Consider the following 21,384-nt stretch of genomic DNA (forward strand, 5'->3'; position numbering starts at 1 on the left):
GGGTTGTTTACAAGGTGTAAAAAATCCTACAACATCTTTAGCAGATTGTGCAGTAACTTTTTTTAGATTATCTGATCATTGGTTTTAGTTATCCCTGGATGCGTAGCATCTGATGAAAATTATTGAGGATTCTTGGCACCATCTATTTGACCGAACTCTAGTGACTGTGTAATGACTTTGAGCCTGCAAGGGGAGATTTACTGAGTCAGATTACTGACAAATTGTTCTAAGCTCATGTAACTTGGAGAAAAACTATCTGCACATTCCATTTGCAGGAAGTTTTACTCCAAGTCGCATGCATGTGGTAAAAACAAACATATCTGTTTTTCAACAAACTGTTTTTCACCAAATGTAGCAGCTTAGATAAAAAACTCCAATCTTCTGAGCAATAAGAAGAATGTAACACTGAATTTAGCACTCCCAAGAAACTGTAAATTAGGCAAAGAGTCAAACAAAACAAGTTGAGAAATTAAGAGAGCAAGTTCGGTTATAAGAAAGAGGATTGATGGAGCAGTCCAATGGGCTTTATGCACTATTCCATTACTTTCTAAACTTCAGCAGCTCTTTTGTTGTCTGTCTTTCGACAGACTGTAGATGGGCTAACGTGAGCCTCAGAGGGTTGCCACAGTCCTCTCCACATCAGAACCTTTTTTCAAAGTTATAAAATAAATCAGTAAATGGACCATATAGTGATGCTTGAAGGTGTAATGTTATTGCCTTATCCTAAATGTACTTTTATACAATAAGCAAAAGAAAAGAGATCTTTTAACTCTGAGCTCTGTGAGCGCTCCCCTGGAAGCTGCTGCTGCAGCGGTGCATGATGGGACAGCTGTTAAGCTTGAGAACTGACAAGTCTGCTCCGATGCATACTTGGGAAAGAGGGAGGGGTGAGAACAACATCCAGGGACTCTGTCCGTTCACGGTTTTGTGTTCTTTTGAACTGGAACAGTATTAGGTCTGAGGCTGATGATAATTATTAAGCACACAAGCACATGAGAATGCACAACTACACATATTGAAAACGCCCAATGTGCTGGGTTAAAAACTACTTGGTAACCATGATAATAGAACATCCTAATAATGACATACTTTATTGCACAGTTTATTTATCACAACATCAAGACAGTGGTTAAAAACATTTTTAGAGTGGGTCCAGAACACATTTAAATGAGTCACAGACTGGAGTTTTTCAGGCCAAAGTTCAAGCGTGCGAAAGAAGTACTGTAGGCGTTTGTAGCCTGAAATTTACAATTATTTTAAGATTTCCTGTGTTATAAGTTGCCTTCTGTGCAGCATTTTCCCTCCTACTGACATGTGAAGACCATAAAAAAATTAAAGGATATACAATAGAAAGTCACATATCATTTTCCAATGAAATGTGAACTTTTTTTGTATAATAGGAGGCAATTCTTTTCCATGTTTAATTATCTTTTAGTAATGTCTGCCTTCTTCACTGTCACAAATAAACCTCTTGGTTGAATGAAAAAAGCAGTTTGATTCATTGTTGAGTTTTTTGCATGTGTGTTTGGAAATATTTTCTTGCTTGAAAATCCACACACATTTAATCCTTAAATTCTTTTTAAGAATTTCCCTGATACTTTTCTGCATTGATCTTTCCTTCAATTATATGAACTTACTGTAAAAACGTATTTTTTTGACATACTGCTTTTGGGGTGATGTGCTTACAAAAAAAATTTTCCTCCAAAGCTGCTGTTGTTGGATTCCAGTTTATGGGGTTATGCTACGTTCAAACCAAAAGCAGCAAGAGCAGCAAAACCTGTGTGCTGCTTTATTTTTTATGCTTGTACAAGTTTAGTTCTGGTAGAAAAGTGAGTCTGATGCTCGGTGGGCGGAGCAACCCTATCCTTTCTTTGTCTGTAACAATGGCAGCTATATATGCTGTGATCAGTGGGAATAAAGTAGTTTTAATATGTTTTTAAGTGAGAAAGTCCACATTAAAACTTCATCTGTGCAGTCAGTTCATGCAGATTACCATCCTGCCTTCAACTATTTGGTGTGAATGAAATTATGCTGTGTTCACACCAAACGCAGCAGGAGCAGCAAAAAAACACGTCTACTGCTTCATTTTTTATGCTTGTACAAGTTTAGTTCTGACACGCAACAGGAGCAGCAAAGCTGCTTCAGCTGCGCAATTTAGGCGTTAATAAACTGTTTCAGAGGAGTGATCATAGTAATCTGTATCATTAGCGATGTGTCTGTCTCCCTGCCAGCTCCCAGATCAGCTTCTCTGATTGGTTGATGTGGCGCGTCGAGCAGCAAAACCTACATTTTTCCATCTCGAGCAGCAGCGTCAAATGCTTTAATGCTCCAGACGTGCTACTTCAGCTGCGTAGACGCATTGCTCCTGCTGCTCAAAATGCACAGCAGGACATTTTGCTGCACCTTGACGGGTGTCAACCATTGATTTTGCATGTAAACTAGCTGCTCCTGCTGCCTCTGCTGCTTTTCGTGTGAACGCAGCATAAGTTTGTTTTTAAGTTCCACCATTTGTGCACCAGGGGGTGCCTTCTGGTTACTCTGTCTTGGAGGGCTTGCCTACAGTTTCAACTATCCATACCTGCGAAGAATCATCATCTAGCCCCTCTGAGTATTTGACGAGTGAAGCTCTGATCTTTTGAAGGTTTTTTCATGCTCTTACCTTTTTTGTTATTGTGATTGTCTGGCAGGAAACCTTCAGTTCCTCTGGGAATTTTCCAAGTCCTTCCAGTCCTGGAAGAAATCCCCTAATGTCTCGTCCATCTTCAAATTGGACACACGTACCTCCCTCCAGTTCTGACAGCTGGCATAAGTAAGAACCCAGCATCAATTTTCTGCAATTTTGCCCACCAACTGTGATCTCACCTTTTCTCTCTCTTTCCTTGTGTGCAGTCGCACCTGGATTCCTGGCCGCTGGTCCCACCAAGCTGTGTTAACCTGGTTTCTGTGTTTTCCTTAACAGTAAATTAACATTCTCACTTTAACAATCTCTCTCAGTGTTTCTGACATGTCAGTGGGCAAAAAATATAAGACCCACCATGACAGATGTAAGCAAACCGCTTAGCTTTGGTTTGTCTGACCTCTTTATTCTACAGGAATTTCACTTACTAGCAACAATAACAAACTGAAAAGCTCTTGTTCGAGTACATGACTTATTGTTTCTGTGCCAAAAACTTTCTGCTATGTCCCTGTCTTTCTGAAGCACTCGTCATGGGATCCTGTTGGCTATTGTTTCAGCTTTCCTTATTATTCTTGACTTCTCTGTTGGGAATTTTGCAAAGGGCTCCAGGCCATAGCTTATTTATGGCGAAGTTAAGTTCATACCACATCCACATTATGGCTTTGTGGAAAATTGAGAAGTTAAGAAATGCTGATATCATTGTCATAAGTACGTTTAGCAATGATAAGACTGCTTATAATGGTTTTTTTCTCATTCTCTCAAAACTTATTACTATACAATATACCATAAAAACCACACAATAGTGAATTGTGTCACATATATTAAACCCTGAATCACAAGTTATGTGGTGGAACTGCTAATCAGACTTTATGTATCCCAAAGGAAACTTAAATGTTGCACTAATTTTTTTAAATTAAATTGTTGTTGGTGTTAATTTTTGGCAGTATCGGCCTGCCTTAAACAGAATCCGGAGAAGCCTCTTATTGAAGACACTTTGTTTAAAAATTTATTGAAAAGGATACTCACTGTTGTCCATAATCTCATTCACTTTTTAAAAAATTTCCTTTTAGAAATTATCTCCAGAGGTTCTATAGGAGTTCCTAGAACAGAGCCAGCCTTCTTTGTTAGCTCGTTGACCTTTTTTTAAGCCATATTCTCTGATGCAATTACCTCAGCAGATGGAGAAAGAGATCACACTCTCAACAACAGACTTGTGTAAGATATTAAGATCATGTTGCAAATGCTGGAGGACCTAAGTAAAATCTGCTCTGTTGTTTCTTGTAGATGGGTTCACACTTGCATCCCCAGTCAAGTTTATTGTTGAGATGAATACCAAAGTATTTATCCTGTTAAAACGCATGACAATTACAACAGTAACATTTTGAACAATATAGACAGGTTAGACATCCTTAGAAAACCTACGTTTTCCACAATTCAATCACCAAGTTCATTTTATGGACACAGCGAGAACCAAAGGACAATAACACAGATATAGCAGCATTTGATAATGTAAATGACAAAGAGCCACAACAACATAACTTTGAAGGCGTCCAGAAACCGTGTTATAAATCCAGTCTTTAATTGTTTGTACTCCTTTCGTTCCATAAGGGTCGACAGAATAAAAGTGATGCACCATATTTATAATAAAAACATTCCAGGATGAGAGAATCGCCACATAACATCCGATTTTTGACATCAGAAAAGTTGCCTGGTCATAGCTAATGCTTAGCTTCTTGCTAATAAGACTTACTTCCTCAAATGTGTGCTTGTGATGTTTTTATTTTTACATCGTGTTCCTACCAACAAGACAAGCGTCTTGAGTGAAGGCCTACAGCTCAGTCCGGTTTTCTGCAGACCACGACTTCGGTCCAGTCCGTCCGTCCAACAGCAACTCAAAGAGATTTGGATCAATCCGATGCAACAATAAAAGGCAATTTGTAAGGGGATTAATTTTATAACTTACAGTAGCTGCAGCCTCCTCGCTGCTGCTCCGTATCTCCGTCTCAAGCAGTCACGGTCTGGCGGCTTCTAACGGCTCCTTCGGTGAACAACGATCGGGGGCCCTTTGTTCAAACTCTTCTCTGTGTCTGCCACAGCATGATTCAGGATACAATGCGTTCACTTGGTTTGAATTGCAGGAAGAATAAAAACACTGCATTAAGCTCCTTCTGAATCGCAGGAAAGGGGCAGTCTGACTCGGTCCAGCGAGCGCAGACTTCTCTGGAGGGATTTGGTCGCTACTTTGTGTAGCCTTCAGCTGCAAGCGCTTTGTCTAGCCGTTTAGTGACACAGAGCCACCGGCCAAATAGGAACCTACGCCAGAGGGGTGTGTCTTCAGAGGGGCGTAGTTACGGTTTCATCAGTAACAATGGATCGCAACATAAGGCATTAATAAACTGTTTTAGAGGAGTGATCATAGTGATCTGCATCATCAGTGCTGTCTGTCTCCCTGCCAGCTCCAAGACCCTGATTGGTTAAATATTGGTTACATATATGTATATATATATATCAGTCAATCATCTGATGAAAATTAAATAAAGTGGAAAAATACTTGTTTCATAAATGTTTTGTGGCCATCAAAATGATTCAGTGTTATTCTATGGGTCAAATTGCACAATTGGCACAATTCGGCACATTTGGAGAGGTTTGGAGATGCTGGTGACACCAAAAGTTCAAAGCCCCACATCTCTGGAACTGTTGTAGGTAATGGTCTGAATGTTTTCGACAGTTGGGGTTGACATGATGTAGAAAAATGTAATACAATGAGACATAACCATTCTCAAGCATGTCTTTATTACTGCTGTTAAAAAAAAGACCTTTTATTGTCGAGAAGGAAAAAAATAACTTCGAGTCATTATTTGAAATGATGCATTTTAGGCTAGGTTTTGGGTACACTATTTTCAGAAACTAGAAGGTGTTAACTTTCAGATAATGTATGACACATATAATTTGGGCTTACAGTTCCTTAGTTATTTGTTTTTCCACTTGGGTGTCATGATCAGGCAGGATTTCTAGCCCAAACGCAGAACTCACAGACACAGAGAGGCAGGTTAAAAGTCCAATTGTTTATTGGAAAAACCAGACAGGGTTCCTCCTGGGGAGCGGAGGAGACAAAGCAGGTTAGGTTCAGGTAAAGGTTCACGGAGTCAGAACAGGCAGGATGGCTCAGGCTTGCTAACCACAACAGGGAACAACAATCCGGCTCAGAGGGAAGCTCTCCTTCTGTTTAAGTAAGGAGAGCTTAATGAGCAGATGGGAATCAGCTGCTTCAAAACGAGCACAAGCTCTCAGGATAGGATCCACGGCGCCGTCTGGTGGGCAAGCCTCTGGATCCCAACTGACAGCAGAACCCCTCAGAAAGGGATCCACATCGCCCTCAGGAGGGCAAACCTCTGGATCCCAACATTGGGTATGCAAAATAGGCGAGGATTACTTAAATTAGGTGGGGTTTACTACCCCTTTTCACATTAGCTTCATTTTTTGTTGTCTTCAGCTTGAAATATGGTCATGGAGGAAAAGACCTGGGTGATATGCTCTGTCTCATTTTTAACAACCTTAAATTATTTATGCAGTACAGACCAAAAGTTTGGACACACCTTGTCATTCAAACAGTTTTATTTATTTTCATGACTATGAAAAATTTAGACTCACACTGAAAGCATCAAAACTATGGGCTAACACATGTGGAATTAGATACTTAACAAAAAAGTGTGAAAAAATGGAAATTGTAGAAATGTCTTATTTTCAAGCTTTTTAACATATTTTCTGACTAGATAAGTCACAATATAAAGAAAATAAGAACATACAACCAAGTACAGTGCGTTTTGCAATAGCTTAATGGTCATTACTCATTTTCACAATTTCTGAAGAAGTATTTATTGCAAGCAGAGGTGCTAAGTAAAATTACCATTTCCGTTTTGGAAATCATTTGAGAGATACATACCAAATGTCATAAGAATAGTAATGTCTTACTTATACAGACTTCGTTTTTGTTTAACACTATCAACAATAGCTTGAAAGACAGTAGCTTTTCTTCATTGCTTTTCTTAATTACTTTACACATTGGCATATATTTGATCATCCCCGAAATTCTGCAAAGAAATCATGATATTAAGTATATTCATTCATGCATTTTAAAATAAATAAAAGACAGAAAAGAATACCTACCAGTACATTGCCATAAATATAATTCGGACATATTTCAGAAATGGGTGAATCGTTGCAAAACTCTTTCCTGGAGAAACAAAGTAAATAGTGAACACATGTAAGAGTTGACAAAAATGTGCATGCATATTTAAAGCAATTCTAAATTAAATGGATAGTAGATGTTTTATTCTGATGTGTCTAATAAGAACCTTTTTGAGTTGTAGTGGGGTTTCCAAGCGCTTTGTGTCACCATAGTGTTCCTGTCTGACCCTGAAGTGTCACAAGGCGTACCCCTGCTGGAGAAAAAAGATAAAAACAACTGAAAAACCCCTATTTTGACAATAATAAATGGTTTGCTTCTTTGATAGAAATCTTATCTTCAATATAGCTTTAATTTCTTAACTTGAATTAGATAACTGAAAAAGCCTAACGCAGAAAAAACTTTGACAGTTACATCAAAATAATAATATTGATAATAATATTAATAAGGCTTAAAATAAAATCAATATAATTTTGGTGCAAGGACCAAGTTAGGAATTGAAATGAATCAATTTAGTGACAGAACTTTTTAAATGAGCATTAAGTCCTTCAAAAGACAGTAGTAATAAGTTTCATCACCCAAAAAGATGGCAAATCTAGAAGTACTCAAAAGACAAATATCTGATGCATCCAAAGCATTTGAGAGTTTGAAAATACTAAGAATCTAAAAAAATAAGAGGTAACTTTAGCATGGCTTTTTTACAAAAAAATACAAGTGCTCCTTTCTCCTCAGGCTGAACATCAAGATACAATATTTTGAAGTACAGCATGTTCTGGTATGTGCAATAATCTATAAATAAACTGTAAAGGCTGATACACAATTTAAAAAATAAACTGTGAGGAAGAAGCATGCGTATGAATAATGCAATTTAAAAAAAGAAAATTCCAAAAGTTTGCCTTAACAATGACTTTTCTGACTGATAAACTAAGACAGGTCCTGTGTCAAAAATAAAAACCAAAAGTGGCGTTGTAGGTACCACTGCTGCCTTGCAGCAAGAAGGTTCATGGTTTGACTTCCGGCCCTGGGCCTTTCTGCATGGAGTTTTCATGTTTTTCCTGTGCATGCATGGGTTCTCTCCGGGTACTCCGGGTTCCTCCCACAGTCCAAAAACATGACTGTTAGGTTAAATGGATTCTCTAGATTCTCCTTGAGTGTATGCGTGAAATGTTGTTTGTCTTGTTAGTCTCTGTGTTTCCCTATGATGGACTGGCGACCTGTCCAGGGTGTACCCTGCCTCTTGCCTATGGACACCTGGAGGCACCAGCACTCCTTGCGACCCCAGCTGGGATAAAGCGTTAAAGAAAATGGATGGATGGAAGAAAAATCCTGTATTTTTAACTAAATGCTACATAGACATTCAGAAAGAAATTCCATTATAGACTCAAAACCCTGATACCCAAATATGATACTCTCTTGATAAGGTCCTCCCTGAATGTAAAAATAGACATAACATCTACGTTTAATGTTTAGCTGGAAATCAGTGTAAATATGCTTGCTTTACATAAACAATGACCATTAACCTCTTAAAACCCACCTGCGACACCTTAAGTGGGGATAAAAATTCAGAATGCATAAAATTCCAACTGTAATTTTTTTTTACCAGCAGGTGGAGCCATTGCACGCAGCTCCAAGCTGACACCAAAAGTTCCAAATCCCACAGCTCTGGAGCTATTATAGCTAGAGATCTCAAATTTTCTACATTTGTTGTTGACATGATGTAGAACAAATATAATACAATAAAACCTGCCTTTTCTCAAGAATGTATTTCTTACTGCTGTTTAAAAAAAGAACCTTGAGAAGGATTTCCGAGAATAGAAAAACAACAACTTTGAGTCATGTTTGAACTGATGCAGGTTGGTCTGTGTTCTTGTCACCCAATTTGTATTTATATATTAGGAAAATAGAGCGTGTTAGCTTTCAAATAATGTATTGCAGATGTAATTTGGGCTTACCGTTTGTAAGTTATTTGCTTTTCCATTTGGGTATGCAAAATATGCGAGGAATGCCCAAAATGAGGTGGATGTTAAGAGGTTAAGTGACTGAAGCATGGATGAGCAGAAAGGCACAGAATCAGCCGAGCTGGTTAGAGCATAGTGTTATCTGCATAAAATAGACTAGGTCATAAATCTTTAGTCTAACTAATAGGTATCAACTAAAATATAATGAAAAAAGAAAGATGGTTCTCATGTATAACATTGATTGCATGCAGACTTAAAAAAAAAATGGAAATATGTATTTTTTTGTTTACCATTTCTTAATTACTACTACTCCAAGTAAAATCATCACCAAAAACCCTGCTGCTCCAATTGCAATGAAAATGTAAATCTCCATACCTGTCAAGACAGAAATACCAAAAAAGACAAAATATGTTTATTCTATTCACAGTGTATGGGGAATCTGATATCTTGAAATTAAATAACATTTCATACCGTCATGAAGAAAGAGTTTGAGGCTAGCCTTGCCTAGCTTGTTTTCTGTCCAACACTGCACAAACGTGGAAGACTTAACGTCTTTCCAAGGGATCATTATGACAAAAGAACTATCATTCATTCTTGTAGCATTGGGAAGAATTTGGTCAGAAAGTTTAAAAGTGACTTCACTTGGAGGATTGGAGTCTACAACACATTGACATTTTTCATTGTTGCCCTGTGAGAAACATGATGACTCAGTCTTTACCTCAGGAGCATCTGTGAAGATAAAGCATTTAATTCTAAAATGCAGTTGGAGTCAGCAATGTATAGCTCATGTAATATTCTATTTACGATACAAAAAATATATTTATTTAATTATGTCTGTTAGTTTTTACTCACACAGAACATTGAGCTGCGCAGGGCTTGATATACCTTGTCCCTCTTCATTGACGGCAATACAGTACAATGCTCTTATATTTCTAGAAACTTTTGTCACCATGTAAAGGTTTCCCTGAGAGATATTTGCACCGGTTTCACTGTGCCAATGATAGCTAGTGACAGGAGGGTGAGCTTCACTGGAGCAAATCAGACTCACATTTTCTCCTTCCATCACAGTTGAATTGTACTCTACCTTCACGTTCACTGGTGCATCTGCACAAAAAAGACAAAAACAAGAATGCCACTTTATCAATATGTAGAAAGTTTGAAATCAAAATCAAATCAAAGTTTATTTATATAACACTTTACAACAACACCAGGAAGACCAAAGTGCAGGGGCGTCAGCTGATCCAATACTATAGAGGGGCACAATAGGGCACTAAAAAATATGCTCGCACTCGAGAATTTTTGTTTTTGGGTAATTATTTATTATTTATTTTAAAAATGCATGGGCACAGATAATTAATGCAAGCACGCAAGCAAATATTTTATAGCACTTATTTATTATTATAAAGCATCATAAATAAATTGTACAATAAGATTGTTATTTTCTGCATCATTAAATATCTACCTGAACCAAGATGAATTGAACTGGCTATGTGAATTTAACTGTATATCTAATCCACTACTGATGGAGGCACAATTTATTTTCATGAAATATCTGTCAGCAACAATGAACCTGAAAACTTGAAATGTGCAACTGTAAAAGGAAAAAACAAAACAAAAAAACCCTCTACATTCATGCATGTTTGTGTTTATCATTTCTATTTTGGCCAATCCTATGATGGTGTGATAGTGATGATCCTATGATGTGTGTATATCATTGCCAGAAAGATGGGAGAGCTGTATGTTCCTTTTTTTAACAGTAAACTGTAGTGTCTCGGCCAGTGGCGGCTGGTGGAGTTTTCTCCAGAGGGGGCTATAAATTCAAAACAGACGTATAACAAAAACCAGTCCAACGTATAATAAGTTATCACACCAGTATATTTATATGAATGCCAACAACAAAAAACATTAGAAAAACAAATTATAATTTCATGAACAGCTTTACATTTTGTGCATAAATCTTGCCCTTCTGAGGCTTTGTGAAGGTAAATCTGTGTTTTACATGTTCCAATATGTCACAAACCTAAAAAAATAATTTACCAGTTTACAGTTTTTTCTGATTGCTTAAGCACATTTTTTGTAACTATTGGCTATTTTTGCAAAACTCTACACACAAATAAGAAAACCTTTCACCCAATTATCAAAACATTGCAGTTCTCTTGCAAAAGCGAACACAGCTAGATTAACTCTTCACACCTTTGTAAAAATTGTGTTTTCGTATCAAACAGTAAACACAAGCCATCATCTACTAAGCACACAATGTGCCAACTACACACTGATGGTATGAATACAAAACTTAGACTTAGACTTAGACTTAGACTTCTTTATTTGTCATTTTGTATGCACAGGGTGCATACAGAACGAAATTGCGTTACATACAGCTTATGAACGTTGCATTGATATTTCAAATGGCACGAGTTATAGAAAAATACAAAAAGTGCAGCAGTGGTCAAAGTGTGAACAGTGCAGAGGATAAGAGACAGTGTGCAAGTTGCAGTGGTTCAGTGCAAAATGGCATTTGTGCAAAAAATGCGTTATTGAAAAATACAATGAGATGAACAATTTAAAGGGCTAAAAGTTAAAAGTTCAGCAGCATTTGATGCCCGATAATGTGCAATAGGTGCAGAGTTCGGATTGTGGATCAAAGGTTCAACAGTCTGATGGCAGTGGGGAAGAAGCTGTTGCACAACCTGGTGGATCTGCAGCGGATGCTGCGGAACCATCTGGCTTTCTCTTTCTCTGTGTACAGATGTCAATTTGAGGTCATACTTTTGTCATAGTGTCATGTAAACATATAAGGTTCCAAATTTCAAGTATTGCTGTTTATTCACACTCATCAAAACCAAGACAAAGTCAGAACACAAAATAGTAATTTCACAAAAAACAAAAAAAACAATCAGCCTACATCATGTCGTCTTCCTGGGTCCGGCCACAAAATTTCGTCCACATTGCATGCAATATCCTCCAGTCCAAGGCACCGGGGAAATTATCTCCTTGAATGCCGTATGCAGGCCTGACATGATGCCTGGTCAATATCTCCACATGCCTCCTCCATTGCCTGTAAAAGGGCTACCTGTTGATGAGGATGACGGTCGTACACTTTCCAGCGCCAGGCAGAGAAGAACTCCTCAATGGGATTTAAGAATGGAGAGTATGGAGGCAGGTTGAGTGCCATGAAGAATGGGTGGTCTGTAAACCAGTTGCGGACCAAAGCAGCCCTATGGAAATTAACATTGTCCCATATGATGACATATTGGGTATGCTCTGGTCTCTGAACAGTGAGCATGTCATGTAAGGTGTCCAGGAATGCAATAATGTGTGCAGAGCTGTATGGGCCTATGGTTGCATGATGGTGAACAACACCATTTTGGCTTATAGCTGCACACATGGTTATGTTATGTTTTGGTTATGTCCAATAATGTTCCTGTCACGTCTCCTGGTTTTACTGAGGTTAAAACCAGCTTCATCTACAAAAAGTAGCTCATGTCCCATGGCATCTGCTTCTAGTTCCATCACTCTCTGAACAAGACAAAACAAATGCATCACATCAGGCCCATGCACAGCACTACAGTATGCACTTCCAAATTCAGAACCATTGACACTATAGCTTACCTGCACATAGTCATATCACGGTTGCTTTACATGTTCTGTGTTTCTCTCGAAAGGAACTCTGTAAATTTGTTTCATTCTTATTCTGTGGCGTGCAAGTACACGACTTCATGAAGAAATGCTTATTGCCTATTTTGAAAGATGGTGTCATTATCAATTATTATTATTTATAGTGCTTAGGCTGATTGCAAAGTGAACTAATTATCTAAAACAGTTTTCACATGTGAAAGTGTGCCAGACAGTTGGCAAAATAGTGTTAATGATAGCCATACATGTGTATGATTTTACTAGGAGTGTGTTGGAAATTTGGTAATAGAGTGTTGTGCAGTGAATTGTGCCTACAGTTTTGCAAAATGTGTGGTACAAAATTGCAAACTGAGTGCAATGCAGTGTTTGTGCTTTTAGTTTTGCAAACTCAGTGAGTGGTTTTGCTATAAGTATTAATAGTTTTAGAAATTGTGCTACAAGAATCACGATTAGCGCTTAAGCATTCAGAAAAAACTGTAATAATGGAGAATCTATTAGTCAGCTTTATATTTTTATAACCGGTTTTAGCAAGAAAGCTTGGCAAGCTTGGCAAGGTTTCCCTGCCACCTTTTTCAAACATCAGGATCTGACCAAGCATGGATAAAGACATGTAGGACTGATTACAGTTTTTTGGGATTGCTTACACACTAAAGTTAAAAGCAGTACACTATTAGCAAAACCTTACACTCAAGAAGCAAAACATCAGCCCATATTTGCACAACTATAAGCACATTGTCAACCTCACACTTGTTGCAAAACTCTACACACAGTGATTTGCAAAACACTAAACTCACTTAACATACATTACACACAAAAATCTATTATGAAGTCACTTCCTTGCAATACCAAAGCACTGACTGTCAAATTACCGCACCTTCCAACCAATTGATTCAACACAGTCATCAGGTGTGCAAACACTTGTTTGCTTAATTGAAGACACACCAATCAGGTGTATAAGCACTATAAAAAGCAGCAGGTGAGTTCATCGGTCTTCAAGCACAATGGAAAGAGTCAGAGAAATAGTAAGACGAGGTGGAGGACAAGGCGGAGGAGAAGGAGGAGGACAAGGACAAGGAGGAGGACGACAAGGAGGAGGAGAAGGACAAGGAGGAAGAGGAGGAAGGGGAGGAAGAGAAATCAACAGAGGAGGAATCAACGGAAGAGATGGAGGCCATGCTGGAGGTAGAGGAAGAGGAAGACAAGAACGTGCTCAAAGAGGAACGAATCTGACAAATGAGATCCGCGCTACACTGGTTGACCACGTTGTCAACCACGGCCTGACGCTGAGGGAGGCTGGACTGCGAGTACAGCCAAATCTAAGCCGATACACAGTGGCAAGTGTGATAAGAACATTTCGACTGGAAAATAGGTATTGTAAAAATATCATCATATCAAAAACATCTGCACGGTTTCAGCAACTGCTTACAGTACTGTATTCTATGCACTATCAGCACTTCTGTTACCTTTTCCTGTGAAATTACTGTACTATTGTTTACTGTTTTTTTTTCTACATAGGATTGAGGGTCCGGAACGAAGAGGGGGAAGGCCTCCTATGTTCACAGAACAGCAAGAGAGGGAGATAGTAAACATGGTTTTGGCCAACAATGCTATAATCCTCAATCAGCTCCAAGCTAACATTGTCAATAACCACGTCGGTTTCAGCAATATCCATCAGGTCTCAACATCAACACTGGCACGCATCCTAATAAAAAAACCTATTCAAATGAAGAAAACTTATCGAGTGCCTTTCGAGCGCAATTCCGAAAGGGTGAAATGACTGCGGCATGATTATGCAGAGGTATGTATCCACCTAAGCATTGTGATCTTGCATACTGTCTCATAATCTTTTACGGTACTGTAATATGTATACTAGATCTACACTGAACACAATTTTGCCTGAGACTGTTCTACACTGCCATGACCATATGGGCCCTTACAACACAGCACTCATACTTACATTCTTGGACCAATTGCACAACATAACAGCAGCAAATCAAATTGATCATATGCAATAAATTGTTGTCTGGGAAAATGTGTCTTTCTACCGCTCTGCTCTGGTTCAGAACTGGTTTTAGCAACATCTACATTTCCTATATCTTCCACCATACTCTCCATTTCTAAACCCTATGGAAGAGTTTTTCTCGGCATGGCGGTGGAAGGTATATGATCTCCGTCTCCAGGCTGAGGTACCCCTCATCCAAGCCATGGAGGAGGCCTGTGACCAGATGGAGGTAGCAACAATGCAAGGATGGATTCGTCATTCAAGACGTTTCTTTCCAAGGTGTCTTGCTAATGACAACATTGCCTGCGATGTTGATGAAATTCTCTGGCCAGATCCAGCTAGGTGAAGAGACAATGTCTAGTTTTTGTTTTGTTTTTTTAAAGAAAACTTACAGTACAATACGTAAAGTGACATTTTGTTACAGTATTATGAATCTCCATGTCAACATTTTGGGCGTGTTGAGAAATAAATGAGTTTCTTCAGTCTGCAACATTGGTCTTGTGTTTGGTAAATTTACATTATATTTGTACTTTGTTGATGGTAGCCAACTCTAATCATAGGGAAGTAGAAGTGCTAAAAGTGTTTTAGGTTTATCACAGCAGAGTGTAACTCGAGCAAACGGAGTATGGTAATGTGAAACGTGTGAGTTTCATATGGTAACAAAGTGTGGTTTTTAAACAGAAGTGTATAGTTTTTACAAGAGTGTTTAATTATGCAAAGGATCTGTAGTGTTTTGCTAATTGGGTGTATGGTTGTGCTAATTGTGTGTAGTGTTTTGAAAACAAGGGCTCTGTTTTGAAAATCGTGCTTAAGCAATCCAAAAAAACTGTGCTGAAAATCTGAGCACTTTGCAGAAAAGGCAAAGAAGAATAAACAATCTGGGACTCACATGGAAAATAATAGAATATGGTTTACTTTTTCTAGATTTTTGTTAATTTGCATAATTGCTCATAAATAAGCGAATTGTCAGAAAATAAAGTTTTTATATATTAAAAAAATATAAAGCTCCCTAATAGATTCTCCAATATTAAACTGGACAGAACAATATTCACACATGCACAGCACAATCCGCACATGCACAGCACAATCCGCATATGCGCAGCACAATCTACACATGGACAAGAAAATATCACACATGTACCACACATCTAAATATGCACAGCACAATCTGCACATGCACAGCACAATCTGCACATGCACAGCACAATCTGCACATGCACAGGGCAATCTACACATTGACAGGACAATATTCACACATGCACAGCACAATCTGCACATGCACAGCACAATCTGCACATGCACAGGGCAATCTACACATTGACAGGACAATATTCACACATGCACAGTACAATCTAAACATGCATAGCACAATCTGCACATGGACAGGACAAGATCTACACATTCACATAGAAATTCAAGCAAACACATAAAAGCTAAAGCATCCCCTGCTGTTTCCTGCTGTGAATGCACCCTAAAAGCTCTATGGATGTCACCCAGCATCTTTAGGATTCAGATGTCAGTTTCTTTCTATAACTTACTTTTTGTAATTTTTTTTTTAGACTTTTTGCAGTCATGTGTTTCTGTTCCCTTACTTTATAAGCATCTGTTTCTTTAATGATATTTTTCTTAGTCATATGACTCGATGAATATGGTAATTAGTTATAATACAACACAGAAAACTCTAATTCAAACCACATAACTCTACGGCCCCTCCTATTCAATATATACATGCTCCCCTAAAGTCAGATTATAGAAAACAATATCAGTTAACATAACTATGCACGCGACCACAACTGTACATCAAAATGTCACCATGTGACTATGACCATTTTAGAGCTTTGGCTAGATGCTTAGAACAGATCAATACATGGATGTGCTACTACACGTAGAAACCACTGATAATGGCCAAAATCTTGGTGTTACTATGGACTCTGAACCTTCAGAAGCACATAAAGGAAGCTACCTTTAAAGGCCGATAAAAGGCAGCCTTTTATGACCTTATAAACAATTACAAGATTAAAGGAATAATGTCCAATAAAGGTCTAGAAAACGAATGCCTTCATTTATCTTTAGTAGAATTGACTATTGCAACAGGTTCTTCATAGGTTTGCCTAAAAATTCTGAAGCTGATCCAAAACGCTGCTGCCCGTGTTCTCTAGAACTAAGAAAGTAGAGCACATCAACCCGGTTCTGAGGTCTTTGCACTGGCTCCCTGTAGTTTGGATAATAGACTTCTGTTAGTCTATAAATCACTGAATGGATTAGCACCTCAATACAAAACAGATTTGTTGTCAGTGTATCAATCTTCCAGTCCACTCAGGTCTATTAATTCAAGCCTACTCCACTCACCCAGAACTAGAACCAACCATGGAGAAGCAGCATTTAGTTCCTATGCTCCACGTATCTGGAACTAGCTCCCAGAAGAAAGTAAAAGAGCTGAAAGCCGGAATTAATTTAAGTCAAAGGTAAATATCCATTTTTTTTTAGAGCTGTCTTAAGCTGTTGAAGTTTAATTGTTAACTGAAGTATTATTAGTTTTTGTTTGATGTCCAGGTGTTTTAAATGTTTTACTATCTTCTTTTGTCATGTTTTTGTCATGTTTTTATCTACTTTTACTCAGCTCCTATTGTTCTTCTATTTTATTCTTTAATTTATGCAAAGCACTTTGAATTGTCCATGTACTGATTCGTCCTCTACAAATACATTTGCCTTGCCCAAATCTATAAATACTTACATCTTACTTGAAGGATCTCCTGTTTTTCCTGTACTTTTCCTCCGTTGTATTTTACACTGCATTTCAACGCCTTGTTGTGGTCATTATGAGTCAGGCGAAAATTCAGAATCGCTGTTTCCTTCCACTCTCCATCATTTAGCTGTTGGGAATGATGCGTTTTCTTCCCAGAGTGACTCCATGTGAAATGGGGTGGACTTGCAGGGCAGGTATGAAACACAGAGCAGGATGCAGAGAGATTGTGCCTCTCCTTAAAGTCCCCACTGACAGAGAATTGGATGGGATTTGGCTCACCTGTACCAGAGAGATCACATAGACTATCAGAATGATTAAGGTTCAATAATCACATAAAATAAAGAATAATATTACACAATCTGCTGACAATGTAATGCCCCTAATCAATTTTTACTTGATTTCATATAAAACAAAATACATCTTCATGGTTTCTGAAACAGCCTGAAGCTTTCAAATGACAAAGACACATATTTAAGATAAATGTAGAATGAAGGAACATAAGGCGAGCAAATTACTTTTTCACACAAGTTTCCTCAACATTCAAGTTTTAGTTTTGCTACACATTTCATTAATTTAATGATTGCTGCTTCAAATATATGTTGATCATTTTCCTCATGAGTTCAGTTAGACTAGATTTCATGTCCTTCATTTGATGCAGTAGTGAAATACTTTGGTTCGATGTCTTGTAATAGGTTAATGAGAATTCAATCTGAAAAACTCACAGAGAGAGAAAGATGCAATTAGAAGAGTTTATTGATACAATAGTTTGAAGTTTGGCGCTCAGGCCTCGGCAGGAAACATAAACGCTGATTTATACTTTAATGCAGATAAACTGATGTATGAGAATAAGGATATTCCCCCCAGGCCTGAAACTGGTGGTGGAGTTTAGATAGGTGAAGTTTGGTTAATCCATAGAGGCTGGTATACAGGGTGATGCTTGAGTTAGATGTCACTGAATGAACAAAGTTTGCATAAACTGTCCATGAAGAGCAAGCATGAAGCGACTGTGGAGAGAAAAAACTCCCCTTTGGGAAGAAATCTCTGGCAGAACCAGGCTCAACGTGGCGGTCTTCTGCCGGACCGTTTAAAGTGACAGGGAACTCCATGAAAGTCTGGAGGGAGTACACACTGGAGGTGAGGTTGAAGGAGCATCGAGGAGGAGTCGGATGAGCTTACTACAATGGTGGAGAAGGGGATGGAGGTGGGTTGTCTGAATCAAAGTCCGACATAGGAGCGATGGATCTTGCGCTTGTTGAAGAGCAGCCTAGAGATGATTTGGAGTGGCTTTAAGTAGAGTGCTGGAAGATGATTGGGCATCAAGGAAAGTGGCTGCGTCGGAGGCGGATCAGCCTCAGATTGAATGGAAGTAATCAGAGTTTCTTCAGTTGAATTTCCGCCTTAGCTTCATTTTAAATTGTGTGTAAGAGGCAATTGCGTTGCAAAATATTATACAGAAAAGCTCCGCGAAGTCTAAAAAAATTAAACTGAGTGTCTTGTGAGCTATCATCAGAATAAGTTTAATCACCAAAGGATTGTAAATACCGGTATGTAAACAATCTTTCTGTCACATTGATTATCTCCTGCAAGATATCAATGACATTTAGATATGTTGTTTGTCACTATGAAATTTGTTAGCTTTAGTTTCCAAGCCATTTCCTAATTCTTATTGTTTTTGTCTGAAGATTTTTCAACCACAAAAAGATTTAAAATTGTGCAAAAAGATAAAAGAAATGAAGATGTTAATACAGTGTAAAACATTAAGTAAGAGCTAAATAAAAAGATAAAATGTTAAATTTATACCTGTAAACATTAAATAGAAAGAAAGCAAAGCTCATGAAAAGTCAAATATTTTAGAAGCACCAAAATTGGAGAGAAGTTTAATTTCTGTTCATTTCTTAAATAAAAATATGAGCAACTTACTTATTGCTGAAATGGAAACCATACTTTTATAGGAGTAGCAGTCATAGTCCTTAATTTCAATTCTGAATTCAAAAGGCCCCGTGTCTTTTTCTTGAAGGTCAACGATTTTCAGAGAGCAGTTCTTTTCTTTAAGATCTCCAACCTGCTCAGTTCGACCCTTATACTGGGATGACACCTTTTGAGATACTTTTGAGTGAAAAACTACACCATTCGGGTCTTTCCAAATCCCAACAGAATCATAATTACGTCTTTTATCAGGGAAGTTAAATGAACAGGGGATAACCACACATGAGCCCAGAAGACCTTTAACTGAGGCTGGGGATTTGGATGTCCAGGAGGTTTCACTTTCAGACCCTGTAAAATAAATAGAAATATATGATATATGGTAGAATGATGCCACAATTCAGTGTACTGTACGAATAAACTGCACTACAATAAAATATGCTAAACAATTCATATAAAACTGAAAAAAAGCTGCATCACATATTTCATAACATAAGTTACATAGAATGTGCCTTACCTTTCAAATAAATAAAAAAGCAAAAGATAAGCAATTTGGAAGCACCCATCTCACCTTCTTAGGGCTAAAACGGAAATAAGAGATTTAAGGGAAATGTGAGCTAAAGCTGCCTCTTTATTCTTGTGACAGATGAATCATATTTCCTGTTCCACTTGTAACAACCCCCAAGGTCTACTATCTCACTCATATGTGTATATTTATCATCTAAGGGTGTGAGTATCATGCTACCAGCTTTTTATTTAAAGCTACAGTGTGTAATAATTACAGGGATATACAGTCAGAAATGTAATATATTATACATAACTATGTTATTTTATCATCATCTACGAGCTCAGCCTCTTAACCTTAATATTTGCGTTGCCTTAGAATTCGTTATTTACAATTACATAGGAGCGGGTCTCGCAGCCATGGAGGCAGACATCTTTTCGCTACGGCAGCGCAGAGCCAACAAACTAGTGATTGCGAGATCGCCAAAATGTCACAACGATGTAGAAAAAATAACGGGTATATTTATTATCTTAAGTCTACATGAAATCTATACCCTACACAGACTAATGAAATACTATCTGTAAAATTATCTATGTAAACAAACCTCATCACTTGAGAAGGTAGGTGATGCGGACGTCGTGGAAGACATTTTGTCCCGTAATGCTCGCCGTACTGTTGGGGGGGAGAAGCGGTGGGGGGGAGATGTTCATGTTGCTGCAGTCTGCAGGCTGACCGCTAGATGTCGCTAAAAGTTACACACTGTAGCTTTAAGACTTACCGGTATTAAAGTATTTGAGGAACTTCTATATTTTCAAAAATAAGATATAGCCTTCACTGACTCTCCTAATGTTTAGAAAGCTCTGTCCATGTCATGGTTCTGCACTTTGTGGATTTCTCTTTGAGTTTCTTTTTGGGTTTTCAGTTACACAGTGATTTTGTGGTTTCTTGCCAATAAGTTTATTTCTTTCAGTTTTGTGTCATTGTAGTTGTTTTCTAGCAATACTGTGTTTTTTGTGCTGCTATCTGTTGCCCCCTTGTGCAAGTCTTCCTTCCCCTAGCTTCTAGTTGCTTCTATCGACACCTGCTCCCTTTCACCTGATTAGCCTAGTCTTTCTTTTGTCTGATATATACTCCTCCTCTACCTTACTCATCATGTGTGTTCTTCCTGGCGTCTCCTGGTTTTTGGTTTCCTGTTTATAATTTTTGGAATTATGTTTCCATGGCCATTCCATTGCCATTCATTTATAAATGAAATCTTGGTTTTGGTCCTCAACCAACCTCCACACAACCTTGACAGTCCATGATCTCACCAAACTGATAACGCATGCCCCATTGTGATTAGACACCTTGAAGCCATGCTGGATTCACACAAAGGCTTAGGTCTAATAATCCTCACATAATACAGACTGAGAAACAGTTGATTTGCTGACAATTTTCAAAAATGTTCTACTATGGGCTTGGGGTCCTGCCACTGCTATAGCTGGAAAGAAATGTATTTACAATATCGCTGAAATTAACACTTAAACTATTTCCAAACAAAGCTAAACAACATCCGAAAGCCCCCCTAGAATTAGAGGTTGGTTTACCCACCATGCTGTCCATGGTCAAGAGAAAAAGCACTGTATGGCCTTTCCTAGTAAACAAAAATGAGCTCTTCTATCAAGCTTTTTGTTCTCTGCGTGTGTGTGTGGGTTTATGTGTATGAATGCATCAGTTCTGGTACACAAAGCGGAAATTCCGACCATTTCTGCTGG

At 38.2% G+C, this 21,384-nt stretch overlaps 1 protein-coding gene across 1 annotated transcript; it reads right to left on the reverse strand.

Moving 5' to 3' along the window:
• Nucleotides 1-6,274: 6,274 nt before the first annotated feature.
• On the reverse strand, nucleotides 6,275-19,834 carry LOC119775544 (sialoadhesin-like). The gene is made up of 9 exons (XM_038273557.1): nucleotides 19,643-19,834; nucleotides 19,123-19,476; nucleotides 17,191-17,481; nucleotides 9,674-9,925; nucleotides 9,293-9,550; nucleotides 9,112-9,196; nucleotides 7,033-7,119; nucleotides 6,845-6,911; nucleotides 6,275-6,768 (listed from the first exon to the last, which is right to left on the reverse strand). Exons 1-9 carry the CDS (start codon nucleotides 19,689-19,691, stop codon nucleotides 6,733-6,735), a joined length of 1,479 nt encoding a protein of 492 aa, XP_038129485.1. The 5' UTR covers nucleotides 19,692-19,834; the 3' UTR covers nucleotides 6,275-6,732.
• Between the last annotated feature and the right edge of the window lie 1,550 nt (nucleotides 19,835-21,384).

The sequence above is a fragment of the Cyprinodon tularosa genome, unplaced genomic scaffold (genome assembly GCF_016077235.1).
Source record: "Cyprinodon tularosa strain WSP-4 unplaced genomic scaffold, ASM1607723v1 ctg876, whole genome shotgun sequence".
NCBI lineage: Eukaryota > Metazoa > Chordata > Actinopteri > Cyprinodontiformes > Cyprinodontidae > Cyprinodon > Cyprinodon tularosa.

What these genes read in the sequence shown, in the direction of transcription:
- LOC119775544 (XM_038273557.1), bottom strand. Translation starts at nt 19,691, where the DNA reads ATGGGTGCTTCCAAATTGCTTATCTTTTGCTTTTTTATTTATTTGAAA. An exon ending in CCCCACTACAACTCAAAAAG is followed by an intron (nt 6,912 to 7,032) that starts GTTCTTATTAGA and finishes TTGTTTCTCCAG; the next exon opens with GAAAGAGTTTTGCAACGATT. An exon ending in ATATTTATGGCAATGTACTG is followed by an intron (nt 6,769 to 6,844) that starts GTAGGTATTCTT and finishes ATTTCTTTGCAG; the next exon opens with AATTTCGGGGATGATCAAAT.